The sequence below is a fragment of the Chelonia mydas genome, chromosome 1 (assembly GCF_015237465.2).
Source record: "Chelonia mydas isolate rCheMyd1 chromosome 1, rCheMyd1.pri.v2, whole genome shotgun sequence".
NCBI classification, from domain to species: Eukaryota; Metazoa; Chordata; order Testudines; family Cheloniidae; genus Chelonia; species Chelonia mydas.
In genome coordinates, this window is record NC_057849.1 from 259803458 (window position 1) to 259824539 (window position 21082).

At 42.1% G+C, this 21082-nt stretch overlaps 1 protein-coding gene across 2 annotated transcripts in view; it reads right to left on the bottom strand.

Annotated features, from left to right (window-relative positions):
- The window catches only part of TTC26 (tetratricopeptide repeat domain 26), an 82137-nt gene extending 78050 nt beyond the window's left edge, over positions 1-4087 (bottom strand). The window contains exons 1-3 of one of the 2 annotated variants that reach the window (XM_007064063.4): positions 3927-4087; positions 3650-3787; positions 2957-3049 (exon numbers count right to left, since the gene is read on the bottom strand). In XM_007064063.4, the coding sequence (XP_007064125.1) occupies positions 2957-3049; positions 3650-3787; positions 3927-3929 (234 nt within the window). In that variant the 5' untranslated portion in view covers positions 3930-4087. Of the gene's footprint in view, positions 1-2956; positions 3050-3649; positions 3788-3926 lie in introns of those variants that run through there. The other variant, XM_037883272.2, reaches the window with a different exon arrangement.
- Between the last annotated feature and the right edge of the window lie 16995 nt (positions 4088-21082).

Consider the following 21082-nt stretch of genomic DNA (forward strand, 5'->3'; position numbering starts at 1 on the left):
GGGGGACCAGTAACAGTATAAAAGTTAACTGCGGGGCCATATAATATATTCTGTGTCCCAGATAACAAACAACTTTTTTCTAATCTTTTCTGATGCTTTGAAGTTCCCTATTCCATGTCACACCCTAGCATGCATTGTTCTGGTGACATCATATCCGCCAGGAAACCCCACTCGATAATGGAACTCATCTATTGTGGATTCCGGTATATACCTGTTTAAATAACTGTAAGTCATGGTTTAGCACAGACTAAAATATGGACATAAAAAGACTGTATCAGGAATTCCATAATAGCAACAATAAATAAAATAAAATCCACATTAAGTATTACAACACCACTGTTGGACACGGGGTCCCAATTTAAGATTTTAAAATAATCAGCCACAATTATGCAAAGGTACTGAATATGTAATACCTCGCCTCTAACTTCCTTCTACATTTATGTTCATTCCATATGCTTGAATGTTGCCATCTACGCCATTTAATTTCATCAGTCATTTGTGTAGAACAAAGCACATTATGCTCAGCGTCTTTAACAGATTACATTTTTTATTCTATTTTTTTTTTTTTAAATATCAAGCAACTTTGTGCTTTGTGAAAGACAGCTGTGAGGATAAAAATCACTGAAATCATCTTTAGTTACATCCGGAAACTATCTGATTGTGGGGATGGAGAGATACTCAATTAAAAAAATTGAGACCTCTCTACATGTGCATAAAAAAATTCCAAGCCACTTTCCATTTTAATTTAAAAGCTGGTCCGTGTATATATGTATGTGTGTATACACACAGACCAGCTCCTAATGCCTCTGTTAGCAGACAGCAGAAGAGATGAATACAAATACTTGCACTTTTTAAAAGCCTGGATCAATATCACCACCAGGTGGTGAAACAGATTTAGACGGACTGCATTATTTTATTGACTGATGTGTCAGGTCCTCTTTTACTCTTACATCCAAGATAGTGTTCAAAATTTAAAATCCATCCTGGATTTCCTTCTAGTAATGTAAGCCCTTACATTGTATTCAAAGCAACAGGATAAACTTAACAATTTTTTTTTACAGAATGTCTCTCCGTCTCTACAAGCAGATATTACCAAATGCAACTAAAGAAAGTTTCAGTACTGCCAACTCATGCCCTTTAGCCTACCCAGTTCTAACATTTAAGGTGATGGAAAAGGTTGAGGTCTACCAATTCCAAGCATCCCTGGCAATTGTAGAGAAGAGAATTAACCAAGTGAGATATTTCCAGCTGCTCCTAACCTATACCCCTGCTCATTGTTCCAGAATAAGGATAAAATGAAATATTCTCATAAATCTTGCAGACATATTCAGGGCTGGTTGGGAAGGGATATTCCATCTCCAACCCAAGTCTGGAAACCCATTTAACCCTGTACATTTGAGCAGAAATCTCCACCTAATTCTATAAGGGAAAAAGTCATCATAGTTCCCCAGCATAATTCTCTAAAACTATAGAGGAATGTTTTTTCTCCTGGGATCCCTAGTTCTATGAATTCACATTAATATTTTTCTCAGGGCTAAAGGGAGGTGTGAAAATGGGAAAGCATAGAAACAAATTAATAGGCTGTGAAGGCTCGTTTCAGAATGGCACAAGGCAAGATAGTCAATAGAAACAGACTTGGGTTTTGCTAGATGTCAAGAGAGAGTGATGTGTTGGGCACACCTAAGAACAGAGTATGGGCTCAGTGACCCAGGACTGGCAGCAAATTCTATTTCACAGCGGGAGAGGCAGAAGGGTCATGGGAACGATAGTGGGGAGAAGGCAGAATCCCACAGGGGCACCTTCTTACCCAAAAGGAGTACAATAGGCACTATATGATGCAAGCAACTTGATAATCTATAGATTATTTGAATAAATATATTTTCTAATAACCTTGAAAACTCTTTGGGGTAAAAGGGAGGTTTTATGCAGACATCAGAAAATTCATAGAAGAGCAACAAAATCAATTAAGAGGCTAGAGGGACTGAGAAAAAAAGATTAAAAATAATTAAATATGTAATACTACTGCTTGGCTAAATAGTGAAGGTGGGGATATGATTGTGTGGCCCCTTTTTGACCTGAATGGGTATTCAAAGTTCAGGGCCCTGCGGATATTCCTGCTGGAAGTATTGAAGATAGAATCTCGTATTTCCTTTGTACTTTCCTTGTAAATAAACAAGATTGCATCAAAGTCCTCCTTTTCCAAATACAGGATTAGCCAAAGGCAAAAGGAGGAGTTTCTTAGCTTACAGGTCCAAGCTTCTTTTCAGCCAGCATCCCAGAACCAGAACCTCTCTCTAAGTTTCTTTTGGAATCTCAGTTTGGTTATAGGCTTCTGCTTGGATTTTTCCAGGCAGTCTCTGTTTCTCTCTGGTCCTGTGCATTTATGCACACACGGGTTCTGCCCCCACCCCACCAAAAATAATACTTAGCAGGCGCGCACACACACCCCATGCCCATATAGTCCAAACCTCTTCGGTGGGTTCACATAACCGTTTACTTTTAGATGGAGGACTGTGGTTATTTATCCTTACAGTTATGCCAACTGAAGAGTGTATTCACACCCATCAATTACAACAAGGTTTTAACTCAACCCATAACAAGGTTCCACCCAGCTCAAAGAATAACTTTCCACAAATTAGTTTCTGAAAGTGTACACACCAAATAGGGAAAAGAATGTTACAACAACTGTCATGAAATTAAGAAAAGGACAATTTAGGCTTTGGGACAAAGATTAACTAGAATGCTGGACCAACAGACTGTTTCAGTGTAGAAACTCCTATTTCCCTAATCCAAACTGCCTTTCTGTATTAGTTTGCTCTATTGCTGCTGGATTTATAGACAAATGGCCTGGCCCATTTTTTCCGCACCACCAAAAACCATCTCTCATGCCTGCTGCCATCACTTTAGGACAACATCCTGATTCTCTCCATCAGGAAGGAGGATTTCTTCATCTCACCTCCAATGCTCTCTTGTAGTCCCCCAGGTGAAAGGCACAGTATCCAATCCAGAGGTCAGTGTCCTCATCTTGTTCCCCTGCATGCCGTTTAAACTTCAAAGAAAAAGGGATGCAAAAATGACACCAGCTGTCAAGTTTTGTCAGATTGTCTCATGTGAAACAAATCCTTTTATAAAATTAATATTAGGATGATTTCTGCTGGCTTTACAACCCTGGACACTGAAGTCAAGCCGTATCAATATCACATTTTCAAGGAGAGGCATTCTATCCAGTCACACAGTCTCTGTACAAATATTTAAAAGCTGTAAATGTAAAGGAGGGCAAGCGGTTATTCAGGCTGGTGCAAGGGGCATAACTAGGGTGTGAGAAAGAACAGAAAAGACAAATTAGTTGGAATAGCTGGAACTTTTCCCAAACAGGAAGCTCTGCTGCAATTGGGAACAGTCTGCTAGAAGGAGCCTCATCACCTAAGCCATTGGGAGAAGGGTCTGGGCAAGGCCCCGGGGGCTGTGCTCTGGGCATCAACCCTGCACTGGCGGAGGATGGGGGGAGTGGACCCGGTGACCTGCGGCCCCTCCCATTCGCACCCCCGTTGTCTGGGAGAAAGGCGGAGTTAGCTCGTTAGCTGCGGAAGCGCAGAGCCCCGTAGGCCGAGCCCTGCAGTGACCCCGGGGCAGCCCCCACCCCCGTTACCTCCAGCAGGGCGATGGCGCCGGTGAAGTCCCTCTGGGCCAGCAGCTCCTCTAGCTGCAGGACTTTCTTGCCTTTCTTCTTCCGTTTGTCACCCTGGGGCGGGGCGCCCCCCACGGCCGGCTTGGCCCGGGAGAGCATCTGGAGGGGGCAGAAAGAAGACGGGAGACGGGCTGAGAGCGGGGAGGCGCTGGGGGGCGCCAGACCTCCCCGCTCCTGGATCCCCCAAGCGGCGACTCGCCAGAGGCGGCGGCGGCGACCTCCCCGCCCTGTCCCTCACCATCTTGCTCCTCGCTTCTCCAACGACTCCGTTACCCTGGTAACCCCGCGGGGGGGGGAGAGGAAGAATGACTAAGTGAGACACCGAATAGGGCCCGGCTGGAACTCACGTCCCCGCTCACAGTTCCGACCCCGCGGCTAATGCAGAAGAGGAGCCGCTCGATTCTCCGGGAAGAGTTTGAGAAGGGGCCATTTCCGCTGTGGCGCGCGGTTATCACCATAGCAACCCAAGGAGCTAATTTTCTCGCCGCAGTGTCACAATATTTGGGGTTTTTTGGGTTAATGTCGCAGCTCATGGGGACAAGCGGTTGAGATGAAACCGTGAGTTTTCATTTATAATACAAAACCCAGCCTTCAGGGGTACGGAGACAAGCTTGAAAACAGGACAGATTTTTGGTGTCCAACTCATGCTTTTTCAGTGCCTGGGGTGGGGTAATAGTGTGATTGTGCAGCAGAAAACTTGGTGCTGTGGTACAACAACAGTGCTTTTGTCAGGCGAGACCATAGTACCGTCTTTTGACAACATGCTTAGGGGCTCTACATAGGATATAACACTAAATTATGAAAATCGGAACAGGGAACTACTGAATTTTGTCCCAGGGAACAAATGATGCAGTGGTGATGTCATGACATGTATCAGCATGTGCTATGTGATGTCATCACTGTTCTCTTCAGTGCCATCAGTGTGCAGGGGCCTTTACAGACAACTCAATAGATGAGTTCCTCCCCCAAATGGCCCTTTAACATTCTTCAAGTCAGAGGGAAGAAAGGAAGTGGGAGAGCAGCTGAAGGGGTTGTTAGTGGGTTATAGATTGTTGTCCTCGTCCTCAAAGGAAACCTGCATAAAACTTTCAAAAGACAAGTCTGGGAGCTTAACTTCTTAACTTTGCTAGACACTAAAAAGCATGGTCTGAAATGAATAGACATTGGCTTTATGGCTTATTAAAACTGTGTAAGTGAACTGTTAATGGGCCTCTTCACCTTGAACAGTCCCTTGAAATATGTGCTAAACAATCTGTTCCATCTTGTCTTTAGCTGTGACACTCTGAATAAGTTTCCCAGACCTGAAGAAGAGCTCTGCATAAACTCAAAACCTTGTCTCTCTCACCAACAGAATTTGGTCCAATAAAAGATAATACCTCACCCACCTTGTACATCTAATATCCTGGGACCAATATGGCTTCTCCAACACTCTACAAAATATGGACATTTTGCAGTTGTTTGTTGCACCAGAGCAGTCAGGGTGTTAACTCATTGACAGCGAACACCCATTGTTTCTGTCATCTATCACATCTCATGACACAGAGCCTGCCTGGAGAGTGAAACTGAATATTCATGGAAACACTAATGACTTTTAAATAGTCCAGAAGCAGACATCTAAACTTCAACACCTCCCAGAACGGAAGTCACCTGACACAGCCCTGACTAGCTCTGAAAGTACTCTGAACAAATGGGCCAGAGACACAACTTACAAAGACCAACAGTATCGTGTGCCCCAGTGGTAGTAGTTATAAAGAAAAGTGGAAAAATATGAATCTGTGTGGAATTTAAAAGACTTAATGAAGCAATTGTTAGAGAAAAATATATTATCCCAACTCTGGATGATTTCCTTCCCAAATTGAAAGGAACTAAACTGTTCTCCCAAGCTGAATGCCTTGAGCCAACTCTGGCAAATTCCTCTAGCCAAAGCTAAACTGACTACATTTATCAAACCCTTTGGGAGATTTCACTTTCGAAGATTACCATTTGGGATTACCAGTGCACCTGAAATTTTCCAAAAAAAAAGATGGCAGAACTGTTAACGAACACAAATGGAGTTGTAGTTTTCATGGACAATGTTTTGATATATGGATTTTCAATGGAAGAACACAACAAAACCCTCAACAAAGCCCTAGGCCTAATCAGTCAGTCCAGACTGAAGTTAAACAAAGAAAAGTGTCTTTTCCGCCTACCCCAAATTGAGCTTTTGGGACAGTCAATAAACAAAGATGGAATCAGTCCATCTGAGGAAGTAAAAGGAATCTGAGAATGGAATGCACCAACAAATGTACCAGAACTGAGAGCGTACTGGGCATGGTAAATTACCTTGGTCAACACCTACGAGACCTTTCTACAGTGACAAAATCACTGCATGAACTGTCAAGTGCATCTTGGCTATTGGGGCTAAATCAAGACATTGCCTTCTAAAAGGCAAAATAAATTATTTCAGCGGCTCCAGTTTCAAGTACTATGATGCAAACAAACCCACAATGGTCAGTGTGGATGCAAACACCGCTATGGCCTAGGTGGTATACTGTTGCAACAACACAAATCTGTGTGGAAGCCAGTTGTGTTTTGCTCTTGCACACTCACAGAAGCAGAAAAGTTATACAGAGTGAATGAAAACAAGGGCCTGGCAAGTGTGTGGGCATATGAAAACTTTTACAGATATCTGTGTGGATGGGATTCATTTACAATGATAAAAGACGATAAAACCCTCATCAATGGAAAAGGCTTGGATCAAGCACTGCTGAGATGTCAGTGTGTATTGATAAGGTTAATGTGATTTAAACCAACTTCTAAATATGTTCCTGAGAAAAATCTGGTAGTAGCAAACACTCTGTCATGGAACCCCGCATCACACTGTGACGTTACCCAGGGTACAATTTGGACTGTTGAATAGCTGAGCCCCTTCAGTTCTCTAGCCTGGGATGCCCTTTACACTATTTTGCTGTATAAACAGCCATTCCTGGCCTGCTCACACAATCTTCAGCATGTAAATTCACTCCCAGCTAAATACATGAGCACTCTGAGCATTCACTTTACATATAGGGCAATACTCGCAAATTCTTAGTCCCAGCCTTGTTCCCTGAAATGTGCATCTTGTGCTCCTCAGCACCCTCCTGTATAATACAAGTTCATAGAAAGTCCATCATTTCATCAAAGGAAAATGATAATCCGCCAGGCTTGTTATCCCACACCCTTTAATTCAAAACACTGGTTAAGACAAAACAATAAGATATGCTTAATACCTACAGAAAGATAGATTTTAAGTGATTACAAGTGATGATGCATAAAAGTCAGGATTGGCTACAAAAAAAAAAGAGTAAAACTCAAGTTAATACCTAATTTAACAAGTGAACTTAAAAGCAAAAGATTTTGTCTCACCATAAGCTGCAGTAAGTTTCACAGCTGGATCCTCTTTTCAGCCTGGAACTTCTCTCTTGCCCCCTTCCTCCTTGGTTCAGAGTCTCTCTGGTACTCATTGATGTCATGAGCATAGAGATGGGAGGAGGTGAGGTGATTTGGAGGTCACTGTCTCTCATTCTTATATCCCTCTCCTTTCTTTGAGGATTACCCCCAGCTGGGTGTAGGCGACAAGCAGCCTCTTTTGGACTTCCTGTGATGCAATGTAAATTTCTTATTCATACCTTTCTCCTGCTGAAGAATGGCCACTTAAGCAGCTGTTAGTTTTTTTAACAGCTCGCTGGCACCAGTGTGTCTTTGTCTCTGAAAAACTGGTTTGTGGGCTTTACCCAGTATTACAACACATTTCAGTAACAGTCATACAGTAGAATATCATAACTTCACATACAGTGTTGCTACATATATATCAATGGGGTAATAATGTTCAGTAGATTATGACTTTTCAAATGATACCTCACAAGGCATACTTTGTACAAAATTTACCACAGTCTTGTAAAAGTGATGAACATGATTGTATAGACTGTCACACTCTCAGCTACCTGTGATCTCAAAGATGATGTAAAGGCATACGGCAATGCACACAGATCAGTGTCAGAAAAGAGGCTACACCAGCTACAAAAAAGCAACCTCAACAGACATGCAACTGCAATAGGTTCTAAATTACATTAGGGCTGGCTGGCTCAACTATAAAGGATACTAAGGAAGAAATAAGAAACTGCTCTGTGGTACATAGACAATTAAGTAAATCGAAGGGACTCAAGATTAAGATGACTGCATTGTAATTCCAAATGAAATGGCAGAAGAAATATTAAACCTCATCCATGAAGGACATCAAGGATTAACTAAATGCCATAAATGGGCCAACCAGCCAGTGCAGTGGCTTGGCATCAGCAAGGATAAAAACAATAAAGTATCTGCATGTGAACATTGCAGAACTAATAGACCAACACCACACAAAGAACCTTTAATAACACCACATCTACCAAACAGACTTTGGAAGAGACTAGCTTCAGATTTCTGCGAATACAAAGAATATCATTGCTTGGTCGTAGTGGACTATTTTTCCATGTATAGAGAAATAATGTACTTGAAAGACATAACATGTCACAGTGTTATCAAGAAACTGAAGTGCACGTTTGCTCATTTTGGCATTCCAGAACAACAAGGGATGGACAATGGACCACAATTCACTGCAGCAGAATTTAAGTCATTCTGAACAAAATATGATTTTGATTATATTACTAGTAGCCCATGTTACCCAGAAGTGAATGGAGAGGCTGAGAGAGCTGTACAGACAGCCAAGAAGACCCTACAACAGGAAGATACATTCCTTTTTATCTGAGCTACAGGTCAATAGCAGCTATAGGATATAGTCCAACATGACTTCTGGTGGGAAGACAACTCAAAACTATTGCTCCAACTTTTGGAAAGAATCTATTTCCAAAGTGGCCAGACATGAAGAAAGTAACTAAATCAGATAAAAAAGTAAAATGAGCTTATAAACACTTTTACATCACACAATACTCAGAGAACTGCTGTGTCTAGAACCTGGTGACCATGTTCATGTCAAATTGGACAGAGAGAAAGGATGGACAACTTCAGCTGTCATAAAGAGAAATAACTTAGAGCCCAGATATGTGATTGAGACCAACAGTGGAGAGTTCAACTGAAACCATTGGCATCTAAAGTTTGTTCCTCAGAGAGAACAGTCAGCAGAGAAAACTCTACAGACAGTGGATTCCAAACTGACCACATCCAGTTGTTGCAACTAATGGACACCCAGATGACCAAGTTGTTACGCTTTCAGGTTGTGTAATTCGAAAGCCAGTATGATTCAGAGACATTTAACAGAATAATTTATACTGAACTTCAAAGATACATGTAGGTACATTTTGTAAATGCTAGGAACGTATTAAAGGGGGAGATGTAATGGAATGCTAAACTGTATTATGCTGTTAAGCCATGAGGTGTCACAGTGTGCAACATACCTTATTTCAGCTAACCTCAGCCTTACAGGGCAGAGCATTAAAGGATCTTATGGAAGATGTATCTCTCTGAGAAGGAAACTAAATAAATGACATAGAAGTTTGGCCTGTCAGTAGCAGCCCTGCAACCTATCATGTATGAGGTGTACATGACTTCTGCCAAATCTGCAGACAACATGTAGCAAAGGGAGGAGCTGAAGCCATTAGAGCCAGGGAGGAAACCACCTGGCCACACTCACAACCAGAGCAGACCTGGTCCCCGCTTTTCTGGAAGTGAAGGTTGGCTGGATTGCCAAGCTTTGATGCCTTACAAGCTATCCAGTATTGGCTCACCCCATTGAGTGGTGCTTGTGTGCCATGCTGGTGCCTGTGGGATTGGCTCTCCACTGGTTGGGCTCACATGCATCTGAATGTGCCACTGTCGCTCTGGCCTTTTGGTTCCACTAGTCTGCTCATGGAATCAAAGGAGAAACCGTTCACAGTAAATTGTGCAGGTCTGTGATCCCTCGTCTCTCTTCTTACTTGTTTTGAAGCAGCAAGTTAACCATGTTGACAATTAAATAATCATCATTGGTAAACTGAGCCAACACATAATTGAGATGAATGGGCAGTTCATATCGCTCAGAATTATTGTTTTATGTTCTCTGCAGATGCAATCGATCATCTGGTCATCACTGCATCAGTTTATACACTCATTTCACGTTTTCAAGGCTTTCTTTGCAACCATAAGAGTCAGAGACTTTTTTTTTAATGAAAGCTGAGATTTTGGAGAACAAAAAGAAAAAGTGCTGGGTCACTGAACCAGTGAGACTGGTCCAATTCTAACCTGAGTTTGGCACATCCACCTCCATGCAAGTCCACGGGCAAAGCCTCACTCATCTGTATAATGCTTATTCTGGCAGATAATACATTTTGAAGTGAATTGGGGTGAGATTGAGGGCCTTGTGAAATCAAGCACCAGAAAAATAATCCCTTTTTTGGAGGGCAGAACACAGGTCGGAGATATTCCCTCAGCCCCATAGGCACCAACTCCGTGGGTGCTCCGGGGCTGGAGCACCCATGGGGAAAAATTGGTGGGTGCTTTGCACCCACCGGCAGCCAAGCTCCCACCCGCCCCACCTTACCTCCGCCTCCTCTCCCAAGCATGCCGCATCCACACTTCTCCGCCTCTCTCCCAGCGCTTGCCGCTGCAAAACAGCTGTTTCACGGCGTAACAAGCTCCAGGACGGAGGAGCGGGAACGTGGCTCACTCAGGGGAGGAGGTTGAGAAGAGGCGTGGCCAGGGTGGGGATTTGGGGAAGGGGTTGGAATAGGGGCAGGGAGGGGGCGGAGTTGGGGTGGGGACTTTGGGGAAGGGGTTGGAATGGGGGCAGGGCAGAGGCGGAGGTGGAGCAGGGCTGGGGCCAGAGGGGGGCCGAGCACCCACCGGCACCAGCAGAAATCGGTGCCTATGCTTAGCCCCACCCCCTCTCTCCTGCCAGGGGACCGGAAAATCCACAGATGGCTCTTTTTTGGTCTTGCCTTACCTTTCCTGGGCTGGAAGTGGAGAAGCAGTTCATTTCATCTTCAACCCCTCTTTTTCTTGACAAGGATGTTGAAACTGGATGGAAACCTCAAACACTGAGAGTCATAGAGCAAGTATAGCACTTGACTCCCTCACTTATGGAAATGCTCTTTTGAAAACTCTTAGGGAGAGAAAAATATCTCTGCTGTCCCGCTCTATTGGTCAGTGCAACAATTCAGCAATAATGGATAAGCACAGTTGCTGCATATTTCTCTAAAATGATCAGTAGTGAAATGGTTAACACTGTTGAAATTTAAATGGTAATAATTAGGCTTCAGAATTAACACCCCATTGAAGTGAATGGGGCAGTTCACATTTCTCTTAGAACTACTGTTTCAGCCTGTCTGCCTGCAGACTCGGAAAGAGAACACCACATCAATTTTAATTTAGATGGCTAATTTTGCAAACAAAGGGGCTAGAGATTTCTTTTCATGTACATACAATAATACAGTAACTACTTAATGTTGTTTCATTGTTACATTGCTGATCAATTAGGGAACATGCTTGTTTAAAGTTGCACAGTGCTCCCTTATAACGTTGTTTGGCAGCTGCCTGCTTTGTCCACTGCTTGCAGGAAGAGCAGTCCATTGCAGCTAGCTGGTGGGGGCTTGGAACCAGGGCGAATCGGCAGCCCCCCCATCAGCACCCCACTCCCCTAAGTTCCTGTGCAGCAGGCTACCAATTGCCGGCAGTTCATCTGTCCCCCCACCACTGCCATGTGCTGCTCCTGCCCTTTGCCTTGGAGCTGCTCCCAAGAGTCTCCTGCTTGCTGTGCAGGGGAGGGGGGAAGAGGGGTACTAATGTCAGAGTGTCCCCCTGCCCCCTACTCCTATCCCCCGCTTACCCCTTCTCCATATAGAGCAGGGGGGAGACACAACAAGGCTCAGGACAGAGAGAGCTGGCCGCAGCTGCTGTCTCAACTTCCTGATCTTTTTAAAGGCAATGTACTTAGAATGTGGTGTCAGCGTACTTAAAGGGGCAATGCGCATCTCTCTCTCCTACGCACAAGTTGTGTGTCTCTGTCTCTGTCTGCCATGCTGTCTCTCCTCCCTCCATTTGTGCTGCCTTGTAGAGTGTGAGGCTACATTAACAACAATGTGTTAACCCTTGAGGGCTCAGCCGAATTTTAGTTCATCATTTAGCAGTAAGGCATTCTCTGGGAAATATCCCACCCTCTTCCACCCTCTAACTTCACCACCTAAACCAAGCTTTACAATCATCATTGCTGTGTACAGTATTAAATTGTTTGTTTAAAATTTATACTGTGTGTGTGTGTGTGTATATATATTTATATATATATAAAATACCGTTTTTTTTCTGGTGAAAAAAATTTCCCTGGAACCTAACCCCCCCCCCACTTTACATTAATTCTTATGGAGAAATTGGATTAGCTTAATATCATTTCTCTTAAAGTCACATTTTTCAGGAACATAACTACAACGATAGGTGTGGAGTTACTGTAAAAAGTCTGCAATCTCTGTGCCCAAAGTAAGAAATACTCCACTTTCAAAAAGAGGATAGTTAATTATGGAAACACAGAGACATGGGTCTGATCCTGAAAGGGGCTTTGTGCTCCCATGATGTTCCAGTGAAATCACTTAGATCAAGCTCTGTTTGATAACATACATGAAACCATTGATTGAGTGGATATCTCCACGAGTAGTAGCACAAAAATCCAGTGGATAAATATAAATGTACACAGATATGAGAGACTTGAACTCTTGTAAACAGTGCATTGCCATCCCTTACAAAAATAAATGAAATGTTGAACAACCTGAAAGATACTTAATTGGAATTATCATCTGCATATCAACAGATATCTGCTGAATTACAAGAGCACTTTTATTTAAGAACTTACATATGATTTATGCACCTAAATATGAAAATTATGGTCAAAGTGACAAAGTTCAGAAATAAATAACACCTGCACCATTTACTCTAGTAGAATTACCAAAGGGCTCATGGAGAAATATAGTCTTGGACATCAGATCAGTTAATGATCAGGCAGAAACTCAGAGATATCAGGTTTCAGAGTAGCAGCCGTGTTAGTCTGTATTCGCAAAAAGAAAAGGAGTACTTGTGGCACCTTAGAGACTAACCAGTTTATTTGAGCATAAGCTTTCGTGAGCTACAGCTCACTTCATCGGATGCATTCAGTGGAAAATACAGTGGGGAGATTTATATACATAGAGAACATGAAACAATGGGTGTTACCATACACACTGTAACCAGAGTGATCACTTAAGGTGAGCTATTACCAGCAGGAGAGCGGGGGCGGGGGGGGGGAACTTTTGTAGAGATAATCAAGGTGGGCGAGTTCCAGCAGTTGACAAGAACGTCTGAGGAACAGTGGGTGGCGGGGGGGGGGAAATAGTTTTACTTTGTGTAATGACCCATCCACTCCCAGTCTCTATTCAAGCCTAAGTTAATTGTATCCAGTTTGCAAATTAATTCCAATTCAGCAGTCTCTCGTTGGAGTCTGTTTTTGAAGTTTTTTTGTTGAAATATTGCCACTTTTAGGTCTGTTATCAAGTGACCAGAGAGATTGAAGTGTTCTCCGACTGGTTTTTGAATGTTATAATTCTTGACGTCTGATTTGTGTCCATTTATTCTTTTACGTAGAGACTGTCCAGTTTGACCGATGTACATGGCAGAGGGGCATTGCTTGCACATGATGACATATATCACATTGGTAGATGTGCAGGTGAATGAGCCTCTGATATTGTGGCTGATGTGATTAGGCCCTATGATGGTGTCCCCTGAATAGATATGTGGACACAGTTGGCAACGGGCTTTGTTGCAAGGATAGGTTCCTGGGTTAGTGGTTCTGTTGTGTGGTGTGTGGTTGCTGGTGAGTATTTGCTTCAGGTTGGGGGGCTGTCTGTAAGCAAGGACTGGCCTGTCTCCCAAGATCTGTGAGAGTGATGGGTAATCCTTCAGGATAGGTTGTAGATCCTTGATGATGCGTTGGAGAGGTTTTAGTTGGGGGCTGCAGATGATGGCAAGTGGCGTTCTGTTATTTTCTTTGTTGGGCCTGTCCTGTAGTAGGTAACTTCTCGGTACTCTTCTGGCTCTGTCAATCTGTTTCTTCACTTCAGCAGGTGGGTATTGTAGTTGTAAGAATGCTTGATAGAGATCTTGTAGGTGTTTGTCTCTGTCTGAGGGGTTGGAGCAAATGTGGTTGTATCGTAGAGCTTGGCTGTAGATAATGGATCGTGTGGTGTGATCTGGATGAAAGCTGGAGGCATGTAGGTAGGAATAGCTGTCAGTAGGTTTCCGGTATAGGGTAGTGTTTATGTGACCATCGCTTATTAGCACCGTAGTGTCCAGGAAGTGGATCTCTTGTGTGGACTGGTCCAGGCTGAGGTTGATTGTGGGATGGAAATTGTTGAAATCATGGTGGAATTCCTCAAGGGCTTCTTTTCCATGGGTCCAGATGACGAAGATGTCATCAATGTAGCACAAGTAGAGTAGGGGCATTAGAGAGCTGAGGAAGCGTTGTTCTAAGTCAGCCATAAAAACGTTGGCATACTGTGGGGCCATGCGGGTACCCATAGCAGTGCCGCTGATTTGAAGGTATACATTGTCCCCAAATGTGAAATAGTTATGGGTGAGGACAAAGTCACAGAGTTCAGCCACCAGGTTTGCCGTGACATTATCGGGGATACTGTTCCTGACGGCTTGTAGTCCATCTTTGTGTGGAATGTTGGTGTAGAGGGCTTCTACATCCATAGTGGCCAGGATGGTGTTATCAGGAAGATCACCGATGGATTGTAGTTTCCTCAGGAAGTCAGTGGTGTCTGGAAGATAGCTGGGAGTGCTGGTGTTACTCTTAACATGTTGTAACACAGCATATGTCCACATGGAAAGTTACTTCCAGCAGTGCACAGGCATTCACATCACCATTTAGAACAAATTTGCTTAGAGTAAAATAGGTATTGTGTCCTTTCTTTCATTAATAATAAGCTGGTGGTTTCTCAATTACAATTAGCAGTCAGTTGTTCAAATCAGAAAAACTGCCATCACAAATAGGGCTTATTGACATTCTTATTGCCCATCACAGCAGAAAGGGCTGAATGGACCATGGAGACTGAATTCCTCTCTTAACACCCTGAGATGTTCCCTTCATGTCAAGGCTGAGGGACATAAGCAGGTGGCAGATAGCTGGTAGATTGTACTACTGCAGTTGGTGGTGTAAGGGTTCCATGCATAAAGGACCGGACCCAAAACCCATTTAAGTCAATGGGTGTCTTTTCATTAACTTCATTTGGCTTTGGATCAGGCCCAAATACAGGACTTCATCTTCAAAGGCATATTATTATTTAATCCAGCATGTTTTATCAGCACCAAATTCACTTTTTTAAAAATTAGGAAAACTAAATGTAGAAAATACTATGGAAAGTCAGATCAAAGGAGGTAGCTGTAGTAGTCTTGTTCCCCATATTAAATGCCAACAAACGTTTTTTAAAATGTAGTGCCAGATTGAGAAATCTGGCTTCTTTATTAATAATGATGGCATACTGCTGCAACAACAGTGTATGAATCACCTGCATTATCTCCCAGGCTGTGTACTTTTAGTGTGACTGATGATCTTGTTTATTCCCACACAGAATTGCTGGGAGACAGTGAATTTATGTGCACTGATAGCAGCAAAAGGGGAAGTCCTGCAACTGGGGCTAAACATAGAGATAAGTGTGGGAACACAATAAGAGTTTAAATTAAAAAACAAAGAGTAGAGGGTAAGGATCGAGAATAAGGAAAAAAGAGAAAGAAGGGAAAGAAAAAAGAAGAAAGGGAGAGAAAAGAAAGTCAGGAAGTGGAGTGCATCCTGACAGCATTAAACATTGTTCACAAAGACAGTGCCAGTGTCAGTTTGGCAAACATTGAAAGCAGTGCAGGAGTCAGGGTGAGAATCCTATAGGCTTTCTGAAAAATGTGCAGTTCTGGGGCCAGTATCCTATAGGTCTGATGCCTTGCTTAGACACATATACAAAGAAAGGAAGCCAAAGTCATATACTGAGCGAGTTGTTTTATCTACAGTATTGGTCCCAAACACATCTTACAGGAGGGATACATAGTCTGAAAACTGCAGTAATTTTTTTTTTTTTAAGTAAGGGTGACTCCTTCTGGCCAAAGGAAAGATGGGTCTTGGCTGTAAGCTAGAAAGATGGAAGAGAAGAGAAATTACCAGTCTTTACATTTTTTTCATACCATTTAGATTATTCAGCTGTTTGATTCATTATGGATTTTAGGACACTGGATGAGCTTGAATTTTGTATTGATTTTTAAAAAATCTCTGAACATCACTTTGAGCTGAGAACTCTCTCCCTGTTCTCTTTTCTGTGTAACATTGGCCTGGTCACAGGTTTCAATAAGGGTTCAAAGAGCTCCATGTGGGAGAATCAGAACCTTTATTCTCAGTATGTCAGGTTCCAACAAGCGAAACATGGCTATGGACAGAAACATTGCTGTGTAATAATGACACCTGTCTCCACAAACCTTTTCCCTATAATCTATCAGCCAACTTTAATTAGAAATAAAGTTAGCTCTGAAAAGCCAGTGCAGTTTCTATTATGCCTTGCTTATCATCAGCAATGCTGTCTGCCAGATCTGGATAGTAGAATCCTTATTACCACTGATGATTTAAGAGGCAGAAAAAGTTTGAATTTCAGATCCCAGATGGATTTTGGAATGTTGGCAGTTAGAAAAATCATCTTCTAACTAGCCATATTGGATCAGGACACCACTGAGAGCAAATAAACTTGGACACTACATTATTGTCACAGGTTTGCTTTTTAAGACTGTAGTGACATTTTGATTCTAGCATCTAACAACGCTGAATAAATAAACTAAAACAGAAGCATTTGTTATTGACTTACCTGCAAATGCGACTGTTTATTTTTAAACATACTACATATGGGAAAAAGTCACTGGAGTGAAGAAGATCAAGGACGTTTGAAAAGAATCCCAGCTGTTGTCATATGAGGACAGAATGCAGAAAAAAAGGTGTGTGTGAGATCTTGCTACATCGTACACCCCCTAGGCCAGTGGTTCTCAACCCGTGGTCTGCTTGCGGCTCAATCAGTACACAGCTGCAGCCTGTGTGACATCCTCAGGGTCATACAGGTAGCATATATTTTGTGTGGAAGTGGCCCACATAACATATAGAGCCCAAAACGGTAAATAGGTTGAGAACCGCTGCCCTGTGCCAAAGCTGGAGGGGTTAAATACCACCAAAATATGAAATTTCCTAAACAAATTCTATGTAACATAGCCATCCATAAGGAAGGAAACAGTACTGCCAATCCAAACATATACAAATCATGAGTCCAGCTTCCCAAGAATTATGATTGGCTTAAAAATAAAGAGATTTTAAAAAATAAATGTGTTATACCAATAAAATAAAAACCAGCAGGATCTTATTAAAGGGGAAAAGGCAAAATACCACATTTATTGTGAATATAGAAAGAATCATAGTAAGCAGTTAGTTATAGCTATAACATTCCATTCAATCTCATATTTATTCATACATTCATTCATACACACACACACACACACACAGGTTCTGCAAGGTAGTTATCATAGTTATCAGCCTTAGAGTTGCTCATGCCAAGCCACTGGCCAGCTGGCCTGGACATGAGGAGGGAGCAGGGCCTTGTCAGATGCTCATCTGATGCTCCTGGAAGTTGGCTTGCAGAATCAGACCCCAAAGTTCTCACTTTCTAGAGTCCATTTTTATTGGAGTTTCTTCTTATGCCAGTCTATGGGAATTGCTTCATCATGCTGTTGCTGAATCAATCAGCAGATAGCACATTCCTGACGGCTCCGTGCTGCTAGATGTTATCTTGTTCTTTGGTTCTCCCATTCTTGAGGCTGTTGGGTGGATTCCAGTCTGCCCTCCGGGGGTCCTCTGGTTATTTCCACTTGACGCCTTCTTCAGCCGATGGACACTGGATTCTTAGGCTGGCACCTCCCTGATCATTCAGTTATTATCCACACCAAGCATCCATCCACAAACATCCTCTATCTCTATTTTAATCACAATTGTTAACAAAGCGAGATGAATACAACAAAAGGGCGGGGAGTCTGGGTGCTGTTTCTATTGTTACAGAGTATTGCTTTGAGTCTCTCTCTGTGTGAGTAGTTGTTGTTACAAAGAATTTTTTTGAGAACAGACTCTGTCTTAGAATGTACTAACACAATTAGCAGCTTGCAAGTTTCACACATAGAGGGAGAGAAACAGTACCAAAAACCAAGAGACCTCTTAATTAGTAATACCCTGGAATTTAAACTATGGGGAATCAAACTCATTTTTGATTTTAATACAGAACTTCTTTAATATGATCCAACAAATGTTTGGTTCTTTTTATTTGCCTTCTGACTTTTGAGCCTTTTGGTGCACTTGCTTCATATGTTCAAGTTTTGCCTCTGCATCTAGGAGAGCAAGAAACTTACTTTTTTAAAAATGAAAGCTGCACGATATCAGTATCTGGAGCTTTCAGGAAAAAAAAACACTACAAATTCAAGACACAATAGAATCACAAAAGTTGGTAACATTGAAGAAATAAACAATTGTAAGAAACATTCAGTGAAAAAATAATTTTATAGGACACTATACCACAATGTTTCATTCACAGTATAAAATCAGATATTTGTGTAGCAGTACATGATTCTCAATATGACTGTTGTTTGAAAACATACCATTTAGCTGATTGAATATTCCTTAGTAGCTCAGACAGAATGTGGGACATTAGGCAGCAAATAAGAGATGTCCCTTAAAATGCAGGATGTGAGTTCATACACCCCGCAGAACTATTAGGGCCACAGAACTGATGTCAACATCCACGTTTGTGTGATTGATTGCTGCTACATTCATCTGATATTTTCACACCATCTACTGATTCCTAGGCTATAAGTTTTCAGGAATCCTCAGTTACTTGCTTGTGGCCATTACTTCTCTGGTCTCCACCTTCCATGGACGTAGAGGAATTATTATGAGTAGCCTAAGGAGGTACAAATTGATGTAGTGGGATGCAATTAAGAAAAGGAAGATTAGGATGGATATCAGAAAAAATGTTAACAATGAGCTCTATTAAGTTGTGGAAATATGACTCTGGCCCACTCTGTTCCCAGTTCCTCCTTTAGAATGTGAGCTCTCTAGGCTAAGGGACCTTATTGCACCATGTCAGCCATATTCTAACCACTGCACAGTGTTCCTGTACTTCTAATAATGTTTATAATAAAATTAGTCTCTGAAGAGAGGTGTTGAAAGCCCCATCATTTGAGTAATTTAAAACTGGACTGAACAAAGCACTGGAGAACATATTACAGGGACCAATCTTGATGGGCTGAGGGAGCTGACAGAACAACTCAGTAGGTATTCTGCTCTGATTTCTGTTATTCTATGTGTCTATGAATGTTCCAGAAGAATAAGAGAGGAGCACTCAGAGTAGTTTTGGAACAGGAAGTTAATGCAGTATTATCTGTTTAAACTAGATTGAATGAAATCCAGTTGTTTATTATCCAGTGGAACAGCAAGCTGAGCAAACAGGTAGTGTCCTTGAGTCGGGATGAAATCCTAGCTCAACTAAAGTCAGTGTAAAACTCCCATTGATTTCAATAGAGCCAAGATTTCAAATATAACACTGAAATTCAGGAATCTCTCTCTTTCTCAGTGTTTTGGATATTTACAACAGTCTGTGGCCGCATAACACATACCCAGATTTTATACTTGTTGGCAAGGGACCAAGTTTACCCCCTAAACAAAGTGTCGCTTTCATTGATTTGAATGTGAGTTGTTCATATATATCTGAAGGCAGAATATGGCCTAAAGCATCAGGGACGAGTACTCATGACGTAGTACTCATGACTAGGTGATCTAAAGGAAGATCTTCATTAGCCGTTAGTAATACTAGGGCTTGTACCTGCTTTCAAGGCCTCTAGCCACTTGAGGACAATGCAATCAAACTGATAAACACTTGACATGAGCAGATGACACATTCCATGCAGAAGAGGACAGCAACAGATATAAAAAAACAGGATTTCTGTTTTTGCTTGGTGAGGCCTTGAGGGATGGGAGCTACTGATTTATAATAGGGTGCTGCCTGGGAATTCAGTTTTGTGGCAAAGAAGGGAGAAATGTGCTGCTGTTTTGATACTTTAGTTATTTTTGCATCGTGTTTTTAGAGGGCAGTTTTAAGCTGCAGTTAAATCCAAATAAATAGTAGATATAGCCCAGTACATTACACAATTCCCATAGTTATAATGACATGCAAATGTAAGATACTTAATTCCAGTAACTTTACTAGTATTTGCTGACTGCTTCCAGTAGGCAGACTAAGAAGAGCATTTAGGCCCAAAGCCTGCTCCCATTGACAAGATTCCTATTGACTTAAGTGGGAGAAAGCTCAGGCCCTCCATGAGTAATTACCCCAGACCAGCCAGAGATAAGCCAATAAACTAGACATGAAAGGCTCCATCATCCATTCCCAATCTGATGGTCCATCCATCCACTCCTATGCTCATATCTCTATACCAGCTTGTTATTTTAGAGTTCCTACATTACAGTTTATAAGAACAGGGTTGAATGTCCTGGTCTGCAATTCTAGGCTCACTTTTAAGTGCTGGATAAAGTAATGTGGTTTGCTCATAAACCTGGCAGCTGACATTGAGTTATCTCCCCCTCCCTCCAAAGATAAAGAACAGTGAAGTATTTATTTGGCAGTAGGGGTAAGCTCATATACAATATTACATGGACTTTGTAAACATGTATAAAATATATAATGCTCCTTTAAATACAGACTTTTATAATGAGATAAACCGAGAAAATTCTGGTTTCAGTTCAGTTGGTCTGTGCCACAAACACTGTATTTGCACAGTTGGTGTTTAATTTCCTTGTTTTGTTTTAAAATAATCTCTGGAAAGTTATAAAAGTTTATTTAGTCTTCAGTGGGGCTTCAGTCCAGGTTCTGGTGGACAGGTAGTAGCTGCTATGGATGTCCATTAGTCCCAAAATGCAAGATCCATCACATTCAGTAAAATATGGATTCAATATTTATCTGCCTTAAGAGCTGTTGGCTCCCTCTACCTTTCTATTTCCTTTTCTCCCTTGTCAGAATAGCGAGGGGATGGGTAGATTTTTTTACCTTTTCTTACCCCCTGATTTGAGAACATTCTCAGGATGTGTCCTTGAGAGGATCCACTCAAGAATACTGCCTTGTTATCTCTGAATGATTTGAGGTCCCACATGTCAAATCTGTGACCTGCAGGAATTGGGTCCCTGCATGACTATTAGCAGTCACATCACAAAAACAATTAACACAGTTGGCCCCCTCATTGGTAGTCTCAGGAGACAGGCCAAAGCCTCAATAGACTATGAAAACTTGCATTCCCTAGAAGTGTTGTCTCTATAGCAAAATTGGG